The sequence below is a fragment of the Syngnathoides biaculeatus genome, chromosome 2 (assembly GCF_019802595.1).
Source record: "Syngnathoides biaculeatus isolate LvHL_M chromosome 2, ASM1980259v1, whole genome shotgun sequence".
Classification (NCBI taxonomy): domain Eukaryota; kingdom Metazoa; phylum Chordata; class Actinopteri; order Syngnathiformes; family Syngnathidae; genus Syngnathoides; species Syngnathoides biaculeatus.
In genome coordinates, this window is record NC_084641.1 from 12,102,513 (window position 1) to 12,124,339 (window position 21,827).

General features: G+C 41.6%; 1 protein-coding gene across 4 annotated transcripts in view; it reads left to right on the top strand.

Moving 5' to 3' along the window:
* The first annotated feature begins 3,926 nt into the window (after nt 1-3,926).
* clstn1 (calsyntenin 1) overlaps nt 3,927-21,827 on the top strand; it is a 38,588-nt gene continuing 20,687 nt past the window's right edge. For 2 of the 4 annotated variants that reach the window (XM_061833885.1, XM_061833876.1), the window contains exons 1-2: nt 3,928-4,229; nt 20,211-20,333. In XM_061833885.1, coding sequence (XP_061689869.1) covers nt 4,148-4,229; nt 20,211-20,333 — 205 coding nt within the window. In that variant the 5' untranslated portion in view covers nt 3,928-4,147. Of the gene's footprint in view, nt 4,230-20,210; nt 20,334-21,827 lie in introns of all 4 variants that reach the window. The other 2 variants (XM_061833869.1, XM_061833893.1) reach the window with 2 other exon arrangements.

The following is a 21,827-nucleotide window of genomic DNA, read 5'->3' on the forward strand; positions in this document are numbered from 1 at the left end:
TTGTATGACCACAGTTTTTTAAAACTGCTTCACATCTGTGTGTCATGGAGTCAACCAACTTGTGGCCCCTTCCAGCTGCTATTCTACTCCATGGTTCATTAACGACATCCCACAATTCATTTACATTTCTTGGTTTCGTTTTGGAAACAGTATTTTTTTTTATGTCACCATCCAGGTTCTCGCTCTGGTGATTGGGCTGGCCACTCCATGATTTTGCATGTTTCCTAGTGTGTTTGGAGTCATTGTCTTGTTGAAACACCCATTTTAAGGGAATGTCGTCTTCAGCATAAGGCAATAATACCACTTCAAAATATTTTGACATATCCAAACAATAGGAGAAACATGCCTGTATCATGATGCTTGCACCACCATGCTTCACTGTCTTCACTATGTAATGTGGCTTGAATTCAGCGTTTGGGGGTCGTCTCAAAAACTGCCTTTGGCCGCCGGATCCAAAAAGAACAATTTTGCTCTCGTCAGTCAGTCCACAAAATGTTCCTCCATTTCTCTTGAGGCCAGTTGACCTGTTCTTTGGCAAATTTTAGCCCCTTCTGCACATGCCTTCTCTTTACCACAGGTACTTTGCGGGGGATTCTTGTAAATATATTAGGTTCACAGCGAAGTCTTCTCACTGTCACAGGATTTACTGGTAACTCCAGATCGTCTTCGATCATCCTGGAGTTGATCATTGGCTGAGGCTTTGCTATTTTGATGGTTGTCTTCCTTTTTGTGCTTCGTGTTTCTGGTTTTGGTCTCTATTTTAAGGCATCAGAGATCATTTTATCTGAACAGCCTATAATGTTTAGCGCCCCTTTATAAGGTTTCAGCCCTTGAATCAAACGTTTAATAAAAGTACACTCTTCTTCTGAACAATGTGTTGAAAGACCCATTTTCCTCAGACTTTCAAGGAGAAATGCATGTTCAAAAGGTGCTGGCTTCATCCTTAAATAGGGGCCACACGTTTTTCACAAAATTGATGACCTCACTGATTGAATGGGGCACTGCTATTTTTTTTAACACACCCCTTTCAACAAATTGCTGAACTGCACAGCCTTCAGAGTGTGTATATCTTGAATGCTGGGTCTTTTTGGTTTTCTGAGAATCTACTGCACCTACTGGTAACTTGACGTGTAGCAATAAAAAACATACAGAAAACGTGGATTAATTTGGCTTTTATTTTGAACACTACTGCTTGTATGAGGGAAACTGCTGCTTTATACCACTTGCCTTCATTAGGGTTGCAGGTGAGCTGAAGCATACAGGAGCTGACTTTTGGGCAAAAGGCCAGGTACACCCCGACCAGGTTGCCAGATATTCAAAGTGTACATAGTGACAACATTTCACACTTATATTCAGACCTGTGGACGATTTGTAGCAGTAATTCCTGACCAGTGCACTACGGCAAAGTAATGTGCCAGAAGAGAATAGCAGATGTGCCACAGAAAAAAAATCATATTTGACTTCATTGGGCTGAAAATTCTTCATTTTCTACAATTAAAGTATCAACTGTTTGTTCAAGGAATGTACAGTATGTACAAAAAGCAAAAACATACCTTACCAGCCAAAGTAACAGCCTTATGGTTTACCTTCAATGGCAATTATAAAAGTGAAGCCAAATAAATATATAATTGAATAATTATATTACTACTGTAATAGATATGACAAATTGATATATAAGTAATATTTTGTTCCAGTGTTGTTTATTGTATTATTAAAAAATGGTTTTGGAAACAAAACTGCTCAACAAAAACAATCAGTGATCTTTAAAGGGAAGCCAGTATGCAGTTTGGGTAAAGATTTTAACAAGACACATGAAATACATGCTTTGGCAGGCCCATGTAGCCCCCAGGCTTTTCAGTTTGACACCTGTGCACAAGAAGATAGAAAGTCTATAATTAACCCATGGATCCAGTTTTTGCATTTTTTTTCCAGGTGGTGTGCATTGAGATATATACTCATGTCAAATATTTGCCATGGCTCACTGATTTAGTGTCTTCAATGAACTGAACATGAAAGCTTGTGTGTGTGCGTGTGCGTGTGTGTGTGTGTGGGGGGGGGGGGGAACAACTCTAGCACAGGAACAGCATGAAAACTCCATACTGGAAGGCTGTAGCAATGATTCGAACCCAGAACCTATAAATGGGAGGCAAACCAGCTATTCGTTTCTGTATTATTCAGGTCCTGATACGGTACATTTTCTGTGAGCTGTATTGAAGGGGGTCTCGCGCTTCACACGAACATAACCACCGGTAGCGCCCTGTCTGACACCAGAATTAGCCATTTGCTGGTCTCCACCCAGTTTAGCCGGCGTCTCAGCTCAACTAGCTGCACGCGCTCCCACAATAATGTCGATGACGTCACTGGACGGCCACGGACGCGTGTTGCCTTCAGGCTCTCCCTTGTACCTTGGCTTCCCGACTGTATGCTTTCAGACTGAACCTAAACGTGCTTGTACAACAAAAGGGGAGCGTGATGTTGAATTGATTATCACCACACAGTCGACAATAAAAAGATACACTTTAAGGAGCCGGGGGAATTTAAGGATCGATATGTGGCCTGTCAAGCAGTGGTCAGAGCACTGGTTTGGTAAACCAGGGGTTGTGGGTTCGTATCCCACTGGGGCCTCCACTCCCTGAGAAGGGTTGCGTCAGGAAGGGCATCCGGCGTAAAAATTGTGCCAAACATATGTGCGTTCATCTGAGATGACACGCTGTGGTGACCCCGAAAGGGACAAGCTGAAAGAAACTTACTATATGTGGCCTGTCAAGTGCATGTTGATTGGTAAATGTGCAGTTAAACCACACGTTTTAAATATGCAGTCAGGTTGATAAACATTGGATTTTCAGCACAATTCTCATCTTTTGGCTCTAAACACCATCACAATGGACTTGAAATCACATGAACAAGATGTCCTTTAATGGTATTCATTTGAGGGTATTTACGTGCAAATCAGGTAGAATACAACACTTCTTCATTTTTAAGCGACCCACAGTAACGGGATAAATGAAAAATCATCAGTTTCATCCGTAGTGCTGCTCTGACAGGCCTCCACTTCAATGGTCTTCAGTTCCTGCTTATCTTGGGACATTTTCCCTTCAGTTTAGTCTTCAGCAAATAAAATCCATCTTAAAGTTAATACCAGGGAGACCACTGCATAACATTCCGCTTCTTTGCCCTAAAAACCTACCGGTTGTTTTCCCAGTATCTTTCGGGTCATTGTCCATCCACACTGTGGTGCTTCGTCAAATTAGTTCTGAACCGTCTGGCTAAATATGCACCGATAATAATGCCGAAAAGACGGCAGTATTCATCTTGCACGTTTTGTCAGCAGTTGCGTCATCAATAAATACAACGGAATTCTAATTTCATTGGCTGCCATCCAACTGGCTAAGGAACAGCAAAGCAGCCAATTCTCCCATTACTTTTGGATGTTGGTGGCATGTATGGAAACTATTGTGATGTCGACAACATTTGTCTGATTTGGATGTAACTGATCGAGAATTAAAGCTGACAGTCTGCAGTTGACGCACATCTTGTTCATTACATTTCAAATCCTGTGTGACGGTGTTTTAAGAGAACAACACGAAAATTGTGTCGATGTCTCAGTATATATTTCCTTCACCAGCGCCTCCCTCCGTGCCACTGGGGGCTTCTGATATGGGCGACATAGGCAGCCGCCCAGGGTAGCGTTCTGCGGCGGGTCTACTACAGAGTGGGTGAAGCATCTAAACTTTTTCTCAAGTGCTTTTGTGGCCACTGCATTGTTGTCATCATTTCATTGACTATTTAGCCGAAACTAAAAAGTATGGATAGTCAAAGAAAGTAAGAAAATGTGATGTTTACTGGCAAGTACGTGTTTAATCACAGAGGTGTTGTCACTTGCTTACCTTTTCCCTATTTGTCCTAGTTTCCAACCGTCTTTGAACGCCCCAAATTTCCAACCTGCGCTAGAAGCGGCGACTGAAGGGATTGCAGGCGGCCATCTTAGAGCTGCCGCGAACGCCGCCGATTCATCTCCTGCATTTCTTTCTTTTTTTTCCTCGCTGGATAAACCCTCAAGCCGACTGACGACAAGAGTAGAACGAGAACAAGAAGAAAAAGAAGGGCGCGTGTGTTGAAGTTTGTCGCGGCTGAACTCGAAGTCGGGATGCGGTTCGGAAGGAAAGAACTCTTCGCATCCGCCGTCGGACTGGTCCTGGCGCTGGTGTGCGCGCTGGATGCGGCTAAAGGTAACTCAAGTGGGATTTCTACTCCATAATACCGTTTGTTCTGCTTGGACACGTCGTTGAGGTTTTTCTGTCTGTGGTGACGGCCGACTGTTTTTTGGCATCGCCTAGCCGTAATCTGTTCGGCGAAGACGATGGAGCATTGAGGGATGCGTGCGGACGAACCTGCCCGAGTCGCAGCAAGTGCAAACGGCGATGCTGGCTCCAACGCACTCGGACATTTCTTTTTCTTCGCCCGCAAAACAACACACACACAAAAAACAACAACCCCCTACAGTATTTCAAGTATCGCGTTTCTGCACAGCTGTGCCCCAATTTTGGTGTTTTTAATAGTGATAAAGTCAACCAAATGACCCATTGGTATCCGTCTATTTTTAGAGTTCGACTGCACCCCGCCGTATTTTAGTTGCTTTAAATAAATCATGACCTCCAACCCTCACCCCACCCCTTTAAAACCTTTTATTTGTCTGCCGGTTTGAGTACATATAAATATTATAGAGTGACGCGCGTTTCATGATGAATTCGTTGCTCGTTTTGATGTTTGAACTTAATAAAAGCGTCCTTATTTAGTGTTGTCACAAGCAGGCCTCATGCAGGCTACGCATTGCAGATCTGTCCTGGGGATTTTAACCACGCGTGGGATTATTGGAGACAAAAACAAATGTTTCTGGTCGTGGTGGCGTGAGAGTTCCCTCGTCAAGACGGAACATCAATTTCAGGGTGGAGGGGCTCCCAGGTCTGTGTTTGCTGCAGGCGGCGCACCCCCCTCCCCCTGTCCCACGGCTCAGACACGATCACCCTGTTTGTGTTTCACCATGGAACTCAACCCATCCAGCGAGTTTTGGCCATCACTGCACATCAGTGTGTCGCTGAGGCAAAATGTTGTTGTTCTGGAGGTGAAGAGAAGAGAACACTAGAAATGTCAAATTGTCAGACCAAAGCAACCCTGCGTATGTTTTGCACCGTAATGTGCACCCTTCATGAGCCCCTTGAAAACAGCCTGTTCATGCTGGTCTTGATACACTCCACCCCACCCCTACCCCCCTTTCTGTATAAACAGCATTGGGAATGAATAGGGGGCTAAGTTTCTCCAATATTCCGCCTTCAGAGGTGGAATGTCAACGAGAGTACACAGCCTGTTCACAGTCTTTGTGCTATTTCTGAAACACCCAAAGATGACACCAAATTTCAGTTTTTAAATAAAATAACTCATCCTATACAATCAAATATTGTTCAACAACAACAATAAACACCCTCTTCATTAATCAAGGAATAAATCACACTCAAATACATAATTTATCTGTTTATTATTATTGACAATAATAATTATAATGGTGTCTTTATTGGGTTCCATGTTCACTCATTATTATGTACAACATTTTGTTACAGCGTTGTTTGTTCTTTAAAGCGCTCTATAAAGCACGATGCATTGAATTGTGTTCTGTTCTCAATACTGAATAATCCTATTCAATCTGCCCAGGAATTATACATTATCTGCTGCTTCTGTTGTACTCCTAGTGAGCAGCGTGGTGCATCCATGCTGATAAGACTGATGAAATTTAGACACACAAAGAATGTTACAGCAGGGCTGCAGGGTTATATAAATTTTTACAAAGACGAAAGAACCTATTAGGCTTTTCACCACCAGGAGTTTTGGGGGCGATCACCAATCAGCGAGTATAAAAAAAATTAATACCAATCACTGATCTGATCACAAGCTATTGAAATGACCTGTTCATTAACTGCCTATAATTGTGTACTTAATTGTTCAAATATACTGTATATTTACAATAAGTAAAGTATCATTGTTCATCTATTGTCACTGATAGTGTAGTAGTGGTACACACGGCTGTCTTTAGCGCAGGCAGTGTTTGATCAAATCCCGCTCAGCGATGGTGTCGATATGTGCCCTGTGACTGAATGGCGACCAGTTCAGGGTAGTCTGCCTTTTGTGCGATGTTAGCTGGGATGGGCCCTGGCTCTGCTCCCACCCTTGTGAGAATAAGCGGCTTGGACAAAAGATGGATGGATGTTTATCTATTTGTGACAGTGAGTCATTGTGACAGAGCCAATTATTGGTCTTTTATGAGATGGCAGCAAGAGCATACAGCAATCAATGTATCTACTTTCTGTGACATTTTTGTTTGTTGTGGGAGCCGTGCTATTTTTCAATTGTAAAATATGTGCCTTGGCTCCAAAAAGGTTGGAATTAGTTGCTCTGATCAGCTCTTGTTCAACAGAACGGCAGCATGCTTACAAACAACCACAAGCGGTACCTTACTAGGCTACTTAACGTTTTGTTGATGGCTTGCGAGCCATATCATATTAAAAGTATGTGAAAATACTTCAAGCAAGCCTTGCACAAACATCCTCCCCTGTCTTGGTGACCAGCAACATGTTTTTCTCATTTTCTTCTTATTATATAGTTGGCACGATCCACTCGTGTTGTCATTCGCACGGTAACGATTGTATTCAGTTGCATTTGAGTTGGCCAGATAAAGACCTCTGATTGTTAAAAATGGGATGCGCTGGCATCCAAATACAAGTTTTTATTACAGTTGTCTGACAGTACAATCGTGAAAGAGCAAATTTGTCCTGTAGTCTGATATGTGCATTACGTGTTCTCTCAGCCATCTCTCTCCTATGGAGCCGATGTTTTTTGTTTTTGTTTTATAACTTTATCGGCCATCATAGATGTACAGTTCTACATCAAAAGACACAAAAAAAAACAATATACATATTTATACAATGATATAACAATAAAGTGGGTTTTGTATTGAGATATACTGTACTGTGAAAGACGGCAACCCGGAGTAAATGTCTTTCTCCAAGCGGATCAATGACATCACCGATTGGATCGACTAATTATGACATTAAAAAAAAAACGATCAGTTGATCAGCTAAAAATGACACTTATCGGCCAATCCAATCAAGCCCATCAAATCGGTGTAAAGTCAAGAATACATGCCTCCAAGTATTGTTCTATCATCTATCTATATACAATGCTTTGCAATTTGTGTTCAAATATTTGTTATTTAAAGTTTATTTGCAAAATTGATGCTTTTTGTTAGTCTATCTGTGGCATTTTACTTTGTGTGTTAGCATTAAGCTGCTGTGAGTAATTAAATGTAGACTTTGCCGGAGAAGCATAGAAATTGCTAAAATAACCGTAACAATGTAATTTATAATAATGGCCACTGTTTTCATGTGTGTAAGGTCAAAAATCCCTCTGAAATGTAAAAAAAAAAGCAAACGACAACCAAAAACAATCCATTATAGGTTTTCATTAAAAAAAAAAAATCATCTTTATGGATGTTTACATCCAAGACAGGGCAGAGTTTGTGAGCTGCATCTGCTGGGTTCGCAGCACTTAGCAGCCCAAGTGTGGTGTGAAATCACCATCTGGATGAAGGCTTATGTTGTATCAGCCCAGCTTTGTGTTCTGTCATCATGCTGTTGCTTCTGAATCATTAGCTCCAGTGTCCAGGTTCTGTTATCACCCAATAAGGACACTTGGGTTTACCTTGTCTAGCAATGATTTGGTCTTTATTTACCTGCGGAAATGTTTGTCACAGATAACATTGCAATGTGCACTTTTTTTTAACATCATGTGAGAGAGCACAACAGTTTTATCAACAGAAGTGAAAGGAATCTTCTACGACCTCTCTCTTTCAATTGGAATCATTTACTGTGTGATGTGATTCCTCATATAATGTACTCTATGGCATATTCTAGCAATATTTAACTTTTGTTTCTCATAACTTGCTCAAGTTAGTTGAGTCACTGATGGTGTAGTGGGACACATGCCTGACTTTGGTGCGGGGAGGGTGGGATTGATTCCCGCTCAGTGATTGTCTCAATATGTGCCTTCTGACTAACAGGCGACCACATCAGGGTGTACTCAGCCTTTTGCCCGGAGTTAGTTGGCATAAATTCCAGCACTCCTGGGACTCTTGTAAGGATAAGCGGCTTAGAAAATGGATAATGGATGCTGGAGTTACCTGCTTCTTGCTTAGTCACACTAATGTCTGCGCCCATTATGTGTGCCACAATCAGACCTTGTAGATTAGACTTTTTTTTTGCTTCCTTCTCCATTCCTTTCTTAAATAATTGATTATTGAAATGGTTTACATGTGCATTGCGATGCATCAAACCCTTCTTCGTCAGAACCAGAAAGTGTATGGTTTTAAAAGTTAATCATGTGATAAGACTGTTATTCCATTTTTTTCCCGTATTTACTACTATAAACATAGTCTTGGGCATTGTTTTCATTTGAGTGATTCCGTTCCCGATTACAGTTCCTCATTTCGATTCTGGTTTCAAGCGTTTCTCGATTGTGATAATTTTAAGCGGCTGAGGCACAAGGTTTAGCATTGTTCAAATAAAGAGTTCTCCAAATTATGAACATCCATTGTCATAGCAGGCTGTAATATTGACACCATTAGCACCATGACACTGATGTTACTTTGGAGCAGTATATAATAGCAGTTGATATAAGATATAGTACTGCCTTTATTCAGTAGTAACTCAAGCAAGGTGGCTTTTATAATTATTATTAAACCTAAAAATGGTGCTTTTGGAGCCCAAAGGTAACGTTATTTAGTATTCTCTATGTCATTGTTTGATTTGTCTTTCTGTCATTTTTCTGTGAATTGCTGCAATATCCTGCCTTATCTGTTTCCTGTGTGAAAAGCAAAAGTAAATGCTTGTGATCTCCATGAGAAAGGCTGCTCTGTATAGAGAAGTTTGATGCTGGAGCAACATGTTACAATTTTTGAGATGGTAGAAAGTAAAAAATGAAAATGTCTGTTCTATGCATGTAGGTTCTCCTTCAAGGAATTCAATTTCAACGTCAGCGATTTCCCCCATATATCGTCAAGTGTTACCACAACCAACAGGGATATAAATGAGATTTTGTGGCCACTCCTGGGCCTGGGCGAATCACAAATGCTGAGAAACCAACCGTATATTATCTGGAAGCAGTTCTGGGACAATAAATGAGAAAGGTCATTTATTTATTATTATATATTATTCGGGTAATTATATAAAATGCCATCAAAAGAGAAATTTAAAAACAGACATTAAGCATTACCAAATCTCTTGTGTCTGTATTGCCCTAATTAACTTGGCTTCCCAGAGGATCTCTGTTTTTGTAAGCTGGATTTTTTTTAGGGTTTCCTGTCAAAGGCCATTTTTGGGGGGGGCTTGTGAGTATGGATTTTCCATAGCATATCACAATGTACCCTCTGTTCAAAGGACCACAACTCAAATCCTTCAAGATTGTGTACATGAGATAACACTCAGAAGGTGCCAAACGTTTTGGTAAATTGCCCCAAAGTTTCTGTAGAGATCGTTCATAAGACTGGTGACTTTGCTCTCATTGGTGCCTTCACAGGCTGAATGGAGTTAGCAAACCATCAAGAATGGGTCATTGAGTAGTGAATATTAAATAAGCGTCAGATATCTCAGAAGTTGTTGTCCTGGTCCCTGAAGAAATGTTAAAATTCACATGGGGACTTTTGTTGAGTTAAATGTAGAACATTTGTGATGGGAAAATGCTGGACGAATGAGAAGTTGGTTCTGTAAGTAATAAGTTAAACAAATGTTTGTGATATCTGCACTCTGGCTGAAGTTATATATGGATACAATAGAATTAACAATAAAAGAAAATGCTTTCATGTGATGGCATGTCCTCAATGACCCATTATTGGGAAACAGGCAAGAGAATGTGTTACCTGGCTGAGCAGGTTGGTTATACCTGGCTGCTCTAGACATTTCACTTCTTCTCTCTCACACTCAGTGGCCCATTTGTAGCAGTTTCACAGAGACACGATTGAGTTGTGTTTAAGGCTCTGCATCTCCCAGACTCCAACCAACCCTGCCCCCTTCTTCAGAGGAGCTCCGCGGCCACACTAGGTGTCCCCTGAGTTGAATGCTCCTAATTGCGTGAAGGACAAACAAATGCTGTTGCCTGGCAAGTGAACTTAGAGGTGCCCCAATGTAGAGATCAGCGGTCCCTGAGGTTTTGAGGTTACTTGCTGTTCAGGTCCACCTTGAACAGTTCCTGCTTTGTTTTGGAGGCAGCTCGCATGAACAAGTTGTGGAGCATGTAAGGGGAGATGGATAAATAAAGAAGTGTGCTCACTGTTTCGGACCTTGAGCAGATTTTTGCTAATGATTCCTAGGCTCGAGAATTAAGAGAGCCACTTGAACACAAGTTGAAGCCATTGATTAATGTGGAGATGCATGCGTTATATCTACAGCTATCTGGCAGTAGTTTTTGTTCATTTGGATGACCAGAGTACAACTTGAAGCTGTGGTTGTCAACATGGAAAACTGTGTCCACGGAATATATATCAGTTACTGTGATTTGACAAGCGCGATCGCGCTCACGCGCCATCGTGCTCGCAAATCTACACAGTCGAGCAGGAAAAATCACAGGCGTAAAATTTGTTACGAGTAAAAAAAATAGAGATTTAAATATGTCACTTATTTTGTGTAGTCTTGACATTAATTTACGTGTTTATTGCATAAACAAGCCTGCTCCTACACAATCTGTATTCACCTGGAAACAGGAAATGCAAGTTAACTGTACTGATCTTGTTCGGAAGTGATGCCAAAAGCAAATGTTCCGAGCTGCTTTGTGTACTGCGAGCGCATTTATGTCAAAAGTCATCAACATAATGAGCCATGTTCAAGGAAATTACACCAGGGGTGCTCAATGCGTTGATCGCGAGATATTTTAGTTTGATCGTGTGACGGCATGACCGCCCCCAAAATAAAGACGTTAATCTATCATCCACCTCGTCGCTTGATTCAGGTGTGGCCAGTACGTCGAGCGCACACACATAAAGGCGCGTTCTAGCAAGCCGGCCTCCAATTTACGGCAGTCGCAGCGTTGAATCTCTTTCAGCAACTATAGTGTCAGAGGTGGTTGAGCTCCATCTTTGTAGCAGAGCTTTTTCATGGCCATGCAACACAGACATGACTCTTGCGTGCCCCATCATTACACAACATCCTCTCAGAGGGTGCCAAGCATTATCTGATAATGACTGCCTGATGCCTGCTTGACTGTATGATGCTGCAATGTGGACAGCTGCTCGAGTAGTTCTCGGGCTTCTGCTTGGTTACTAAGGCCATGTGAGCGTTTCATCCAGTGGCAGGACACGTGTTGTGTTGTTAGTGTTATGAAGAGAGTGGTCGTGTTCTTTTGAGTCTCAGGGTTACCACAGCCTATTGTGGCGCTTGTGGTCTTTCATAAGGTATTTCATCATGGTTATTTCTTCAATTAGGCCTCCTTTAAAAAGTGCTAAACAACCATAAATTTGTTGCCTGTTGTGTGTGGGGCAGTGTCATTGATGGCATCACACTTTATGACGATGTGTACCCACCAATTTGCTTTTGTAGTTAGTTGATGCTTTAGGTTCTACATGAGATGTTTTATAATTTAATAAGTTTCATAGAAACTCTCACACATATTGCCTTTGTAGAAGGATAGCACAGGTGTTTTAGTGAAGCATAACCCTGTAGGAAATACAGTGGAATTTTATAGGTGGATCAACCTTTTTGTTTTTCATTCGTTTTTTTCAGTCCTTGTGAAAAGGAATATGAATATAGAAATAAACAGTGCAGTGTCAAATTGTCGCTACAATAAAACTTAAACTAACTGTAGAGGCAATGTAACCAAGGAAAATTCTTACACAGGTAAGAGGTTAATCACTATATGACAAAGCTAAATAAAACAAAAATACAACAAAGATATGCAGGTTTTGACTATTGACCTATGTCAATAATGTTAAAAAGAACTGATTTTGCATGTACTTTGCATTCTTTTGATATTGATGTTGACTGATTGAGACGCGTGTCGCTATCATTGTATAACAAGTCTATTTCAGTGTAAAGTCACGATAAAACCTTGTGAGGATGAGCAGCTTGGAAAATGGATGGATGGATGTCTTGTGCTCCTTCTTCTGTAGGTAGTCCTTTTGGTACTCACTTGGCTGACGTTGGAAAAACATTGGTGACATCTCGCAAAGAGAAAGGGAAGACAATCTCGATTTTGACACAGACTTAATGTCACGATCTAGTTTAAAATCGCTTTTGTCGTTTTTAAGGACACACTGTCTGGTGGCTGAGGCACAGTGTTCTCTTGCTATTTAGGCACATTCAGTTACATCACGTCCACAGTTGCGCAACACAATGCGTTTGATGCTTTTAGACCACCTTCTGTAAATAAATTGTCTCCAACAAGCCAGCAAACAAAGCTGCTTATCAGACAAGACAGTACCTTTTACGTATGAAATTTATATTTATTGTGTTTGAAAATCTTTAGAGTCGTGGTTTCACAGGGTTCTAAGCCAGACACTGCAAAAAGTAATTGGGTGGCAAATCACATAAAACTGTGCTCAATGGAACTGCATTTTGTACTGTTCCAACGGATGCCTCACAGTTGAATGTAAGATGTGAAGCCCGTGGCTCAATTCTTCGAAAAAGGAAATTAGTTAAACATTATCTGAACATGGTCTTTTTAGCTTGATCCAAAAATGAGATTCTCAAGGGTTCCATGTCATCAATGTTTAGCATTTTTACTTGTCTTTTTTTTATTATCTGCAATGTTCATTTATTGGGTTTCCAAGATTATGTGGTTTGGAAATGCCCAAGATGCCCTTTTTCAAGCCATTCATTCCTGGCAATTTAGGTGGCTGGAGTTCTCGTTGATATTCAATATGATTGGATGACTGTTATTTTCTTAAACAAAGTCAGGCGAGTGTACCACTTCACCATCAGTGACCTGGCTAGCATCTATTGCTGAAATATTCTTGACGACTGTTTGCTGTTCCTCTGTCATATCTTATGCTGCTGGGTAACAATTGACACACTGTCTTTAAACTTTCCCACAGAAATTATATTAGGTTGTTTGTTTATTCTTGAGAAATATCTGAATGTTGGAAGTTAAACTTTTAGTTGAGTGCATGGTGTCACTTCACATTCCGCCAGTCATGCTTTGTCACTGCTGTGTGTGCGTGCGTGTGAGAATTAGAGGATGTGAGCTATGCTCTCACTTGAGCCTGTGAAGGACAGCCACTGTGCAGTGACACCACACCAGTGGCACAGCAAAGTTTGCATGGTGATTGTCCACATGTTGCACTTGTTGTGTAATTTGTGCATGGTTCACAGTGCCCGATTCACCAGACAGAGAGTGTAGTATCTTGCAGTTATTATTTGGTATCACTTGACAATGGCAGCCTTTGTTCCATTGATTGATTTGACTTGCAGTCTCTTAACCTTATCAGAGAATAAATGGACGCATCTCATTATCAGATTAAATGCCTCTCAGTTTATTTGCAATGTGACAGGATTACATAGCTGCTAATGTGTTGCTGAGTAATAAATGTATGCAGTGTCATATCATCTTTGCATCTCCCCTTACATTTTGGTATCTGTCACGTCCCATCGGAACGAGAGTAGGACCCAAATGCAGGACTCGGAAGATGCAAGGTAGTTCAAGGAGAAAAGTTTATTATATGCCGAGGTCGGGGTTCGAGCAGGCAGTCCGGTGCAGCAGCGGTAGTTGGGACGTCGGGCGAAGAGAGCAGGTGAGTGGGCAGGCAGGACTCGGTACACGGGAGAACGATCAAAGCAGGCAGAAGTGTCAAAGGAGTCAGGCTTACGGGGTTGGTTGGAGAACAGGCGAAGGTCGGTACACACGGGTTGTCGATCAGGGATACGGGAGTACTCGAACGGGACATGAAGATCAACGAACTGGCGGGGACCAATCGTCATCGGGGTGATATAAATACACGGACTAATCAGCCCGCATGAGACGCAGGTGTGCGCCCCAATCAGCGCACCCGCGCAGGCACCCGCACAGCTCGTGCTGGAGCGGCAGGATCATGACAGTATCTTGCTTTTGTAAAGTACACTTCATGTTCTTTTTGATTCTTCTGTAATACGCTAAAAATAACACTTACCTAATATGTTTTCTTTCATTTGTGCAGGTGTTCTTATTTAGAATAAAGTTTCTAAATGCAAATTTTTCTGTGATCAGCAAATGTTTTAGTTTGCCATCAGATGTCCACATGATATAAAACTTGGATGGACAAATTTACCATGAACAAACGAAGAGTTCAGATGCAAAAGCAATTGTAGAAACAACAAAAATGGGTCTATCTGCTTTTGCGTCTGAATTCTTCAAATGTTCTGACAAAAAGTTCAACTGTCAAATCTATACTTTACACAACTCAATGTTTACTTTTAATGATGTGTTATTTCAACTTATATAAAAAATAACTACCACTAGATTTATCTAGGTGCCATGGTGGCTCAGCTGGTAAAGCGTTGGCCTCACAGTTTTGAGGTACCAGGCTCAATCCCTGACCCGCCTGTGTGGAGTTTGCATGTTCGCCCCGTGCCTGCGTGGGTTTTCTCCGGGCACTCCGGTTTCCTCCCACATCCCAAAAACATGCAACATTAATTGGACACTCTAAATTGCTCCTAGGTGTGATTGTGAGTGCGGCTGTTTTATCTCAATGTGCCCTGCGATTGGCTGGTGACCAGTACAGCGTGTACCCCGCCCCTCCTGCCCTTTGACATCTGGAATAGGCTCCAGCACACCTCACGACCCATGTGAGGATAAGCGGTTAAGAAAATGGATGGATGGATGGATGGATAGATTTATCTACTCCTTCTGGGACTTTGTACACCATTACATACTCTATATCACAGGTGTCAAGGCCCGGGGGTCAGATCCGGCCCCCCACATGATTTTATGTGCGTGCGAAGCAAAATCTAGAGTGGTAATTTCCATGATTCTTGCAAAAATCTGTAAAAAAAAATTCAAATGGTCATATCATAAATGATAAAGTTGAGATATTACAAGCATTTTTATTCCCGAACATGAATAGTTGAAAAACACATTACCATTGATTTCTGATTCCAAAACTAGTTCATAAATTGATGATGTATATATGATGAGACAAGTAAATATTTTTATTGTTTCACAGTCATAATGGCCCTCGGAGGGAAACTGGAACTACAATGTGGCCCGCGAGAAAAATGAGCTCGACACCCCTGCTCTACATCTTTTTCTTTCGGCTTGTCCCCTCAGGTGTCGCCACACCGTGTCATCTTTTTCCGTTTAAGCCTATCTCGTGCATCCTCCTCTCTAACACCCGCTGTCCTCATGTCCTCCCTCACAACATCCATCAACCTTTTCTTTGGTCTTCCTCTCACTCTTTTGGATGGTAGCTCCATCCCCAGCACCCTTCTACCAACATACTCACTCTCTCGCCTCTGAAGATGTCCAAACCATCGAAGTCTGCTCTCTCTAACCTTGTCTCCAAAACATCCAACTTTGGCTGTCCCTCTAATGAGCTCGTTTCTCCTCCTATCCAACCTGTTAACTCCAAGCGAGAACCTCAACATCTTCATTTCTGCCCCCTCCAGTTCTGCTTCCCATTGTTTCTTCAGGGCCACCGTCTCTAATCCATACAACATGGCTGCCCTCGCCACTGTTTTTTAAATTTTGCCCTTCATCCCGACGGAGACTCTTCTGTCACATAGAACACCAAACACCTTCTGCCAACGGTTCCATCCCACTTGTACCCGTTTCTTCACTTCCTTACCACACTCTTCATTGTTGTGTATTGTTGACCCCAAGTATTTGAAGTCGTCCACCTTTGCTATCTGTTCTCCCTGGAGCTTCACTCTTCCTCCTCCGCCCCTCTCATTCACGCACATATATTCTGTTTTACTCTGGCTGATCTTCATTCCTCTCCTTCCCAGTGTGTACCTCCATCTTTTTAGCTGTTTCTCCGCCTGTTCCCTGCTTTCACTGCAGATCACAATGTCATCTGCGAATATCATGGTTCAAGGGGAGTCCAGTCTAACCTCGTCTGTCAGCCTATCCATTAGTACCGCAAACAGGAAGGGGCTCAGTGCGGAACCCTGACGCAGTCCCACGTCCACCTTAAATTCTTCTGACACACCAACGGGACATCTCACCCCTGTTCTGCTGCCCTCATACATGTCCTGTACTATTCTAACATATTTCTCCGCCACACCAGACTTGCGCATGCAGCACCACAGTTCCTCTCTTGGTACTCTGTCATACTCTATACATGATTATGATAAAAACATACAAAAGGGATACAACCAACAAACTGGGATATTCATTTGAAAAAGTCTCATCTGGAACTCTTTAATGGAAGTACATTGCACTACATTAATTGATAACTTGGTACTACATAAGGACAATTTTGCACATCTCAAAGCCCCTGTTCTAATCTCATTCACCCTAATTACTAAAGTGAACTCTCTGAAAACCCAGTCGCATTCACAGTTTACTTTACTATAATAGAAATCTGTATATTGTCCTTTTATGCAGACAGAACCCAATCAAGAAAGATCTTTGTAGGATGTCTTTATTTGTACCAGTCACATCATTATTTCTCCTTACAACACTTGGCAAGGCAGTGCTTGTTCTATAACTTCAGGCACACGTTCTATTTACATTTTTGCATAAGGAATGCTGTCTTGTACAATTCATTGCCAGATTAAGTTAAAATCTTGACAATTAACAGATAGTGTGAGGGCCAAACGTGATATAGGTGATTGTAAATGGGACTCTAAAACGCTAAAGCAGATTTTTCTTTAGTCTGTCCCCACAATCTGTCTAAAGACATCCACTTCCCTCTAAGCCACAACACGCTCTGGTGTAATCAATTATCCATCCATCTATCAGTTTTCCATACCGTTTAACTGGGCTTAATCAATCGCCAATCAGTGGTTAACAACAGTTTGCTCCTCCCCAATGTTGCATGTGCGAGATTATGTTTACTTGGTTAACCAGTCACAACTTCAGAAAGTGTAACAATTGTTTCTGATGACAACCTCAATGGTCACATTTTCTGTAAATTTAGGATACCACTGTATCGTATTGTCTTTGCATTTTTAGTAAGTGTTTAGCCTACAATTAGTTTTAAATGATTGGATTATGACAAGGAATTGTGTAATAATACACACTGACAGTATTGTGTCTTTGCAACCAATTATCATATGCAGGAACTTGGATTTAGCATTCAATTGACATTTAACTCTGTAAACTTTTGTCATCTACCTTCTTTGTCCGGGTAATTCAAATGTTTATGTATTTATGGACATTTTGTGTTGCGGATGACATCATAATTTGTGATGCTTTTGTAAATAGTAGTGGTTTATTAATTATTAAGCAGAGAGAGCTTGAGATAAAAAAAAAAGAGTATTTTCATTTTGAAATCACTGCAGATGGCAATTGTAAATCATTATAACACAAAAAGGCCACTTTTATTTTAGAAGAGATGTTAAAATGTTTAGCTGATGCCAAAAACACACATACTCTTTGAACATTCCCAATTATTTTTTATGTAATGTAGATCGATTTACTCAGATGGATTATTACATAACCAGAACAGTTTCCCGCAATAGTAGAGTGGCACTAGCATATTATTCTGTGTTCATATGTGTTGCTAGCATTAGGTGTTAAGCAACATGTCAATGTTGTTGGAACTACCCCCTTTAAATCAGGTACAGTTATAGCCGTACATCATTAATCAAGAAAATAAATGAGCACTCATTTACCGTAATGTGTAAATGTTTGTAAAGATGCTTTAGAAATAGTTATTGCATGCACAAAGTGATTATATAATGCCTGCAGCCTTTACAACTAAAATAGCATAATACAGTACATAAACCAAACAAGAATCATGGAAATCCTTGTGTTTGGGATAAAATAAAATAAAATTAAGTGTTCCATCTCCCTGAAAATCTGTCTTCTGCTGTCATACAGGGTTAGCATCAGATTGCCAGATCAGTTTCATAGCGGCGGCATCATCTCACATCCATCCGCATTGGATGTGAGAGAGCTGTCCTCTGTCAATGTTCTTTTCGCCACCCCAAATGTGCCACTCACTGCAGCTTTTCTGCAGCCGCCAGCTACAACAGTCAGGCTGCCATGCACAGGCTGTTTGCTCTCTGTAAATTGTCGAAGCACTGTTCCACACACTGACCGGAATTTCATAAAGCGCAGGCATCACGTTGTCAAAACTGTAATGTGAAAGCAATTCTTAAGTCTGTTTTAGTTTTTCGGAATGATACAACATCACAACAGGTTCCAAGAGAGAGGTGCAGTGAAGGGTCACATTTCCAACCCTGTTAATAATAAAATATTTGAACACCCTGCTATATTGCAAGTTTTCCCACTTAGAAATCATAAAGGGGTCTGAAATTTTCATCGTAGGTGCATGTCCACTGTGAGCGAGATAATCTAAAAAGAAAAATCCAGGAATCACAATGTATCATTTTTTAAATTATTTATTTCTTTGATACAGCTGCAAATAATCATTTGAATTAGAATTCTGACCCTCAAAGACCTGTTAGTCTGCCTTTAAAAGTCCACCTCCACTCCATGTATTATCCTGAAACAGAGTCACCTGTGAGGTCGTTAGCTGCATAAAGACACCTGTCCACCCTATGCAATCAGTAAGACTGAAACTTGTAACATGGCCGAGACCAAAGAGCTGTCCAAAGACACCAGAGACAAAATTGTACAACTCCACACGGCTGGAAAGGGCTACGGAAAAATTTCCAAGCAGCTTGGTGAAAAAAGGTCCACCGTTGGAGCAATCATTAAAAAACGGAAGAAGCTAAACATGATGGTCAGTCTCATTCGGAGTGGAGGCCCATGCAAGATATTACATCAAGGGCTCTCATTGATCCTTAGAAAGGTGAGAAGTCAACCCAGGACTACACGACAGGACTTTTGTCAATGACTTGAAAAGAGCTGAAACCACCGTTTCCAAGGTGACAGTTGGTAATACACTAAGATGGTTTGAAATCATGCATGGCACAGAAGGTTCCCTTGCTTGAACCAGCACATGTCAAGGCCCGTCTTAAGTTTGCCAATGACCATTTGGATGATACAGAGGAGTTATGGGAGAAGGTTTTGTGGTCAGATGAGACCAAATGGAACTTTTTGGTCATAATAGTCTGACTGTGTTTGGAGGAAGAAGAAAGATGAGTTCAGTCCCAAGAACACCATCCCTACTGTGAAGCATGGGGGTGGTAACATCATGCTTTGGGGGTGTTTTTCTGCACATGGGATAGGACGACTGCACTGTATTAAGGAGAGGATGACCGCGACCGTGTATTGTGAGATTTTGGGGAACAACCTCTTTCCCTCAGTCAGAGCATTGAAGATGGATGGTGGCTGGGTCTTTCAACATGACAATGACCCGAAGCACACTGAGGAAACCCAAGGAGTGGCTCCGTAAGAAGCATATCAAGGTTTGGGCGTGGCCTAGCCAGTCTCTAGACCTAATCCCTATAGAAAATCTTTGGAGGCAGCTGAAACTCCGTGTTTCCCAGTGACAGCCCAGAAACCTGTCTGATCTAGAGAAGATATGTGTGGAGGAGTGGGCCAAAATCCCTCCTGCAGTGTGTGCAAACCTGGTGAACAACTACAGGAAACGTTTGACCTCTGTAATTGCAAACAAAGGCTACTTTACCAAATATTAACATTAGTTTTCTCAGATGTTCAAATACTCATTTCCAGCTATATCACAAATAAATCATTAAAAAAATCATACATTGTGAGTTCTGGATTTTTCTTTTTAGATTATATCTCTCACAGTGGACATGTACCTATGATGAAAATTTCAGACCCCTCCATGATTTCTAAATGGGAGAACTTGCAATATAGCAGGGTGTTCAAATACTTATTTTCTTCACTGTACTTTCAGTAATTAAGGTATCCACTTTTTGTGACTTTCTTGTTTGTAAGTGTGCTGTGCGATTCTTGACTTGGAAAATATGTACCTTGGCTCCATAAAGCTTGGACGTTACTATAGCACAGTAAAAATTTTATAGAGAGGGTTTCACCTTTGCATAGCAGTTGTTTGTACGGGTTTTAATAGATGCTAATGCTCTTTATTTCCCCATTTGTCACAGTTAATAAGCACAAGCCATGGATAGAGACAACGTACCATGGTATCGTGACAGAGAACGATGACAAAGTGCTGCTGGACCCCCCCTTAATTGCCCTGGACAAAGATGCGCCTCTACGCTACGCAGGTGAGGAAGCAGGTCCAAATGCTGAACCTGTTTTTAAAATTTAATATACTATTAGGTAAAAAAGAATGCTTATACTGAAAAAGTTCATAAATTTGTTTTTAAACTCAATTGTCTTTCTATTGGTTTGAAAACTTTAGATCTCAATTGTAGGTATAAGGCTGGCAACCATAGCCTCCCATATGAACCTATGTATTGATATTCACATCAAAATACCCTTTCATGTTTAATCAAAGGGTTTTTTTTAGCGGGGGCTGAGAATGGGGGATCATATTGGGGTTGACTCTGGCAGGGCTTTCAAAGCACCTCAGCCCTGGCAATGATTTCCCCTCATTTCAACTCGCATGAGCATTTGGATCTTTTCTCTGCTACTCCCTTCCCACTCAGTGCTCTTGCACCACTTGATCCGACCCATTTTTATCTCAGATTACCTCTTGTGATTTAGCAAGCCAGCTACTTCCATCCACGTGCCCGTCGGAGCCTCCTAATGTGACTTACTTACAAAGCCAACTGAATTGTAATGTTTCAGAGTGGAGATTTTTCCAACAGCAAGTAATCAAATTATTTCTAAAAAGAATGACATATTGGCACCCACTTTAGGGAAAAATGTGGACAGAACATTCACACAGGAAATGTAGGATGCTGTGGGGATTGTGACGAGCGGCGTTTTCAAGGTGAAGCTGCCACAAGTTGCTTTGTCACAATTCTTGCCTCCTCTCATACATTGATTAAAGCAAACACTGCAGGTGCACTGCATGTGCTGGACAATAGTGCGGCCAACATTAACAGGGACAACACATAGCCTATTGTCTGGGGTTGAAATATATCTTTCGTTACGACAGTACTTAAAGGACTACTGTCATGAAATGGATTATTTTTAGTATGTTATTAATGAAAAACGGCAGCCAAAATGGGCCCATGCATTTTTTCACCACAAAACATGATTTTGACGTATACAGCTTTTTGTAACTCCCGCCATGAAAATCCTCTCGAGAGATTTGTTTTCGAGAAGAAGTAGGAAGTGACGTAAAGGACAGCGGTGCCCCCAAGTGGTCTCGTTTGTTTCCATTAGTTTGGCCTCCGGGAAGGTAGCTCGTTGTTCCTTCGTCTTAGCCAAAATGCCGACTCGTTGCATTGCTGGACATTGCTTGAACACTTGGGAGAATAGATTTACCCTTCATAAGTTTGCAAGAGACCCGGTTCGTCGTGAAAAATGGATTGCACGGGTGGTAGGTAGGTGTGTATACAGCTACTAAAAAAATAATAGTTTGGGGCAGACCACATAATCGGTCTCTCATAACGTAACAACAGAGCCGCGTACGAAATATGTCGATGTGCGCGTCGGACGGCGTCGGGCTGCTGCGTCGCTTCGCCAGCGAAGGCTGCGCTTCGGGCTCGCGCACGGCGGCGGCTCTGAAGAACCCAGCCAAGAATGCCTCACTCAGCACCTGCACGCAGTAAAGCGCCCCGGCTCGACGGTGTTGTTCATCGCATAAT